The 6,687-nt window shown below is 44.5% G+C and overlaps 1 protein-coding gene across 1 annotated transcript in view; it reads right to left on the bottom strand.

Annotated features, from left to right (window-relative positions):
* Positions 1–746: 746 nt before the first annotated feature.
* mmaa (metabolism of cobalamin associated A) overlaps positions 747–6,687 on the bottom strand; it is a 15,369-nt gene continuing 9,428 nt past the window's right edge. Inside the window, exon 8 of the mRNA XM_025010347.2 lies at positions 747–1,261. Coding sequence (XP_024866115.1) covers positions 1,253–1,261 — 9 coding nt within the window. The 3' untranslated portion in view covers positions 747–1,252. The remainder of the gene's footprint in view (positions 1,262–6,687) is intronic.

The raw sequence follows: 6,687 nt of genomic DNA, 5'->3' as shown, positions 1-6,687 counted from the left end.
GGGGGGCTGAGACGTGCAGCGCAGCACAGCGCAGGGTTTTCCTGCTTCCCGCTGCAGAAGCACAGGTGAGTCGCAGCACAGGTAAGGAAACTGTATCAAAATCCACGTAAACCTAGCAGATCTTTATCGGGCAATCATGTAATTGCTTGTCTCTCTGTGTGTGGATTTGTCTCTAAGCAGAATATCTCTTGAACCAATGGGTGGATTTTAATAAACTTTTCAGTAAGTAATCATTCAGCTGATCAGTGTTATGGAGTCAACCTGATTCAAGATGGCTGCTACAACTAACTGAACTTAGTATCTGTAGAACTGGTAGCTGAGCTAGATTTGGTGTGATAGTAGTTGATGGTAATCCCCATCCTGCAAACTCTTTGTTTAAAACCTTGGCATGCAAGGCAGTGGATGATTATTATCAACTAAAAAAAAGGTCTAACATTTTCATTGAATATAAAAAGGTTACAAACTGTTCTCTAGTTACTCTACAGAATAAAACTGGTATAAAGTCTACAAATATGAAGGAGAAAACTTTTATTAATATTCATTTAGTGGAAGGGTGCATGAAAAATGTGTTCCTGATGCTGCTTCTGTAGGAATTTAAGAGGGTAAATAATAGCCAGGTGATGATAACCAAAAATAATTGTTTTAATTAAGTGACACTTCCTCGTTAAAACATCAACACAAGAAGAAGTTTTGGCAGTTTGATCGTCTGAAGCAGAAAAGTTTTTAATAATTCAATTGTTGTCAGTTAATTTGGAGTCTATAATATAACACTAATATTATTTTAAAAGTGGTAAACATTCAAGAGATTTTCTGAAAATTCACCTGAAGGTCAGACCGTGCAATCGGGAAATACCAAGTAACCCGAGAAAAACACCTCAGCTAGCATGTCGACTGTGAATGTTCATGACCGTATTATTAGAAAATATCAAACTAGACAAGCATAACTTGTTTGCAAGGATCGCTACTAAAGAAACACGGCAGCACTTCTTAAGTTTGCAAAGTTGTATTTGAGCAAACTGCAGGATTTTTAAACAACGTTCTTTAAACAGAAGGAGCGAAGTAAAGATTACTGGCTGTAATGCAAAGCAACACATCTGGTAAAACGAAAACACCCTATCAGCACAAAGACCTGATACCGTCAGTCAGACACGGTGGTGGAGGGGTGATGATAAGGGCTCGAATGTTGGACACCCCGGAGTCGTCCAGGTACCACCGTAGAGTCAAACGTGAGGCCATCTGCTCGACAGCTGACCTAAAATGGCTCGTTTTGTAAAAAGAAGACAAGAACAATAACAAATGTATTTAAGACTGATTGCTTTAAACAATGTCCTGAAACAAAACGGTGGAAATAATTGAAGACGTTCTTTATTTCCACATGATTGTAGAAGGTTTTAAATTAACTCACATGATTTAATCTTTTTTTTTTCCCCCTTCTTTCTAACAAGTTCAGAAACATAATGTCGCTCCCCATGTTGTCTACAGCTGCTGAATGGAGACACCTGCCACCACCACCCCACCGCCCTCCCTCCCTCCCTCCGCCCTGTGTGTGCCAGAAGTGCTGCGCCCTGCTCGCTGGCTGTTGGTGGCCAGGCCAGCGGTCTGCTCCGCGATCCAGTGTTGTTGGCACCGACACACGCCCATCTGCCCGAGTTGACGCGTCTGCTCCTACAGCGCTTCGGTGTCCTGGCAGGGCTCCCCGAAATGTCAACCTGGCGTAACAAACCCGCGCCGCCCCTTGGACCTCGCAGGCCCGGATCAGACAGGGAGCCAGTAACATGCCACGGTAACAACAATTGCTGATGGACTGCTGGGGCGCGAGCATCTTGTCCAGGGCGAACAGAGCTTGTCCGGTTGGGTAGAGGATGACTGTTCTCATTACAGGCCATGAACCTTGCAAAACTTGGCTATTCATAAACCGAGACCAGGCCGCTGGATGGAAACGAGGCTTAATTTGGACCCTTTAGAAGGTGAAATCCGGTAAAAAAACAACAACATTGCTGTAAATTAAACCTTTTCTACACCTTGATATGTCTTTTAATTTTAAGGCAAAAATGCAGAACATATTTTACACTGACTGTCTGCATCAGGTCTAGGAGGTGCTGTGAGGGTCCAGTTTTGGCCGACTCTGTCCTGCAGCCCCCTCAGGGCAGCGACTGAGAGTGGTCATTAACTCGGAGAGCAGGCCATGCCAGGAGAGAGGGGAGCCCAGCAGTAGTTAACAGCCACCATCCAGTCAAATCCTCCTTGTCTCTGCTAAACACCAACATTTACAGCCTTCCTGCTGACTGACAAAGCTGCAGAAGCAGCAGATCATGTAAGACCTTTTAAAAAAAAAACATTGTTATGCAAGAACAAAGGAAACATAGCAGGGAAAGGTGTATTTCTACTGCTCTGTGCCTCAGCCGCTCACTTCTGCTGAATCTACGCTTCCAGCCAGAGCTTCTGGCAGTTATCCATACACGGTGAATCACAGCGTTTGTGTGTGTGTGTGTGTGTGTGTGTGCGTACGGATGAGCTGTGGACAGGTATGACAGGCTGACCTCCACGTGTTACCGGAGAGAGTGTGTGGCCCAGTGTTACCTGTCATAACACGGGCTGCCTGGAGCCCCGGAGCACCAGGCTGAACCAGGCCACTGGGCAGCCAGAAATAATAGAGACTGGCAAGAGGGCAATGAGGGGTCAGATGGAGAGGGGGGGGGGGTGAGGAAGAGGAGGAGAGAGGGACAGGGACATATGACAGGGGGAGTCGGAGAAACGAAGGCAGGAGAGTGAGTGCAGAAAGTGGGCGGTAAGTGGGTCAATCAAGATGTTAAGGGAAGAAAATAGAAGTAGGAATGGTTGCGCAATGAGGTCTCTTTTTTTTTTGAGTATACATTTATAGATTTGGGGATTTTAAACTACTTATTGCATCGTGTAAGTTTGTTTTAATAGCTTATTTGTGGATTTTTTTTTTAATAAATGGGAAGGCAGCTAATTGGAAAGCACTAAGTCCAAACAAATGTATCCAAGGGAACAATAAAGTCCATCTTATTTTGTATTATAATGTCTTGAATATTAATGTTTTGTACTGGATTGTTTCATATAGTGTCAAATCATATCACATTGCATTGTAATGTATTTTTTAAATACTGTATTGTACCATATTGTATTTTATATCATATCATACTGCGTTGGATCCCTTTTTGTACTGTGTAAAAACTGCATCAATCTGCATACTGTATCGTTTTGTATTGTTTCACATGTCAAATTGTAACACATTGCCTTATATTGTATAGCACTGCACTGCATTGTTTTGTATATTATTGTTTCATATCATGTATAACTGCATCACCTTATGTTGCCTTATTCTGTGCAATAAGACTGTATGGGTCTCCTTATTGTATTGTTCTGTATAGTAAAATAATAGGGTGGACAACAAAGAGTGTTGCTGCAGTTATCCCTAATTGAACTGTTGCAGAGAGCTAAAAATAACAGAATTAGGGAAGAGGGGACAGATAGCGGGAAATCTCTCATCTCAGTCCCTATCAGACACCCTCAAACAAGAAAAATCATTCCTAACAAGGCAGACCAACTTGCTCCTCTTCCCATTTGTTTTGATGCCCAGTTTATCTTTGTGAGTTGTGATACTGGAACGCAGTTGATGTGCAGCCACTCGCCTGCAGAGATCGAACGGGCGAATTCACTCGGAAAGACTTGGCCGGCAATTAAAGTGCTGGATTAAGAGTGATTGCATTTTGTGTCCTGAGGAGGCGCTGCCTGCCATCTTGAGAGGTCTCATTAACATGGCTGCTGTAGGCTGTGTGCTGAGCGGTGCCACAGGCAGTTCAAACATAATGGAGACATTATCAACGTTAATGTCCTGTACCTGGAGTGGAAAAGATTTTAAAACCACTATTGTGATGGGCCACAGGCAGCCGGTCTTGCAAAAAGGGAAAGGTTGGATGAAGATAAGCAGTTTTTTTTTTTTTCTTTTCCTTTTCCTGACCAGACCCCTGTGTGTGTGTTTTTTGATGAGCCACTGCACGTGGGGAGTCTGAGCAGCTGGATTTCATTAATTGAGTGCTGGCAGCACTCTGCTCTGGCGGCAGGGGTGAGTCACACTGGTGGGATTGGTCTCTCTCTCCCCGATATCATCTTCCAACCATAACTACAAATAATTATTCACTCAAATCCATTACCGGGGGTCAATCAAGTTCCCCAATCTGTTCTAAAGTCCAATTACTGGCGCCAAGGCTGTATTCGTGCCTTCCTGCAGATGAAGGCCTTGCCCACAGGCGGCCTAGTAAATTACACATAGCAAACAGCGAAGTGTACATGTGTGGGAGAGTGAGCCTCCTCAGGTGTGTAATATAGCGGAGGTACATAACTGGACTCCCCGGGGCATTTGGACTGAACCATCCGGCAGACTTCGGAAGGTTAAATAGAATTAGCAATGAGATGCACTTTGAATACCGACTGCGTCTCATCACTCTACAGGCTAGAGAGCACACAGCATGCATGGAGAACCCCGGTATTAGCATCCATCTGAGCAGTTGATATAATAAGACGTGTCGCCATAAGGGTCTTCTTATAAAGAGGCTGCATGGTGACCCATCAGAGCAGCATAATGAGCGGGGTGCCGCATCTTACAAGGGCGCGCACCGGCACACAGAGCTCTGCTGCAGCTCTCCAACCCCATTAGCTCGCTGGATCGTTTTTGTGGCCGTTATAAAAGTGAGCCCAGCCTGGAGGAAATGCTTCTCGCACGCTCATCTGTCACTACAGAGGGACAGCAGGGTAGCCAGCCAAGTGGGAGCAGCTGGGTCGACGGAAAGGCAGGAGATGTACGGCCGGCTGGTATAACATAATCAAACCGAATTCCTATCTTTGCTGATTATTTCTTAGACATCAATAACGGCATTCCTTCTGGTTCTTGGTCAGAAATTAAATTAAAGTGATCAGAACCAACATTTCTACTAGACAAAAAAAAACAAAACATTTAAGTCTACACAACTGAGGTTGTAGAAAAGAAGAACCTCCATCCTTTTTAACCACTGATTAGAGGTCAGGTAGCAGGTCGATGAAAGCCCACACATCTGTTTCTCAACGACACCACCCCAGGTAAGAGGAGATACGTTATACAGCAAGTTCTGGATATTCCTTAGGATCCCCTTAAAGCGGGACATGCCCAACATCCAAGTGAGGGCATCCAGAACCACCTCAGCTGACTCCTGTTGATGCAGAGGAGCAGCAGCTCCACTCTGAGCACCCTCCGGATGACTGAGCCTCTCTCACCTCATCTCTAAGGCTGAAACTGGCCACCATATAGCAGCCGATTGTATCTGGGATCTCGTTCCTTTGGCCCTAATTAGTGTCTCATGACCAAGGTGTGGGTTGGAACATAGATAGACCAATAAATCGGGAGCTTCGCCTTTTGATTCAGCTCCTTCTTCGCCACAACAGATCAGAGTGACGCCCTCATTTGTGTAGACAAACCCTTGACCCGTCAGTCCATCCTGCCATCTCTCGCTCCAACCGACTGCCACACACGAACAAGCCACTGAGATTAGGTAGAGAGACTCATCCCCACCCGGAGAACCGTGGCCTCAGATTGGAAGGAGCTGACTTTTATCCAAGCCACTTCACACTCTGACACAAACCGCCCAAGTTTGCCCTGGAGATCATGGCTTGACGACCTCTAGTCTGGTCTGAATATGAAATATAATAAAAAGTTCAAGAGGATTTCGTCCCATCCACAGACAACATTTTAAATATCTTAAACGTCATTCTTTCGAGGAAGAACGATGACTTTCAGCTCCAGATTTCCAAATCACCAAATTTCAGATTTCTAAAGTGTAGTTAATCATAATCTTTATTTCACCTGCTTTGTGTTCAAATGGGATCCCAACCAGTTCTTTAGTAACAACTAGATCAAACGTGCTGCTAGCCATTAATCTACTGACTGATGAAACAGGTTTTGTAACTAGTCATGAGTACTAGATATCCCTAGTGACATTCTTACTAGTTGAAATTTGTTTTTTTTTGGATACTTAAATGTATCTTAGAGATATATCAAATAGTTTCTAATTCAGATCTTCACTCTACAGGAAGAATGTTCTTGTAGGCATCTACAGCTACAAGCCCAATACACGTGAGTGGAAAAAGTGATTATACTAGCACGAATGACATTTGCAAGATCGGAAATGTTGGTTGTGGAAAGAAAACTTTTTTCTGAATATTTGACGCTGTTCTTCGTGACAAGGGGGAATCAAAATATGCATATCCGCTTTGAAGATGATGTGTATTATGTGTTAAATTGGCTTGCCATAGATGGTATGAGTGTGACAGGATGCAACCGTGTGTACAACATGTGCAGGCGGAGAGCTCGATGGCTGATCATGTGTGTAAAGGAAGAACAAGGGGGGTGGGGGGTAAGTGTGTAGCTGTTATGTGCTCGTTGTGTGTGAGGAGCACAGCAAATGCAGCAGGAACGGCTGAGGCTGTTCGGATCAGCGTCCCATGACCAGCTGTCGCACTACGCTCCCAAAAATCAGCCAGGTAGCAGTCTGACATTTTCCTCTGTGTCAGGCTTCCCTTCACTCCCCGGTCTAAGCAGAAAGCAACCAGAACACTGGTACAACAAACACAGATGTGTTTCCAGGCTTTGACATTTTTAGCAGCTTTCTGCTTAGACCGGGGGGGTGGGGG

This window comes from Kryptolebias marmoratus, linkage group LG3 (assembly GCF_001649575.2).
Source record: "Kryptolebias marmoratus isolate JLee-2015 linkage group LG3, ASM164957v2, whole genome shotgun sequence".
NCBI lineage: Eukaryota > Metazoa > Chordata > Actinopteri > Cyprinodontiformes > Rivulidae > Kryptolebias > Kryptolebias marmoratus.
This window is presented reverse-complemented; position numbering and strand designations above follow the sequence as displayed.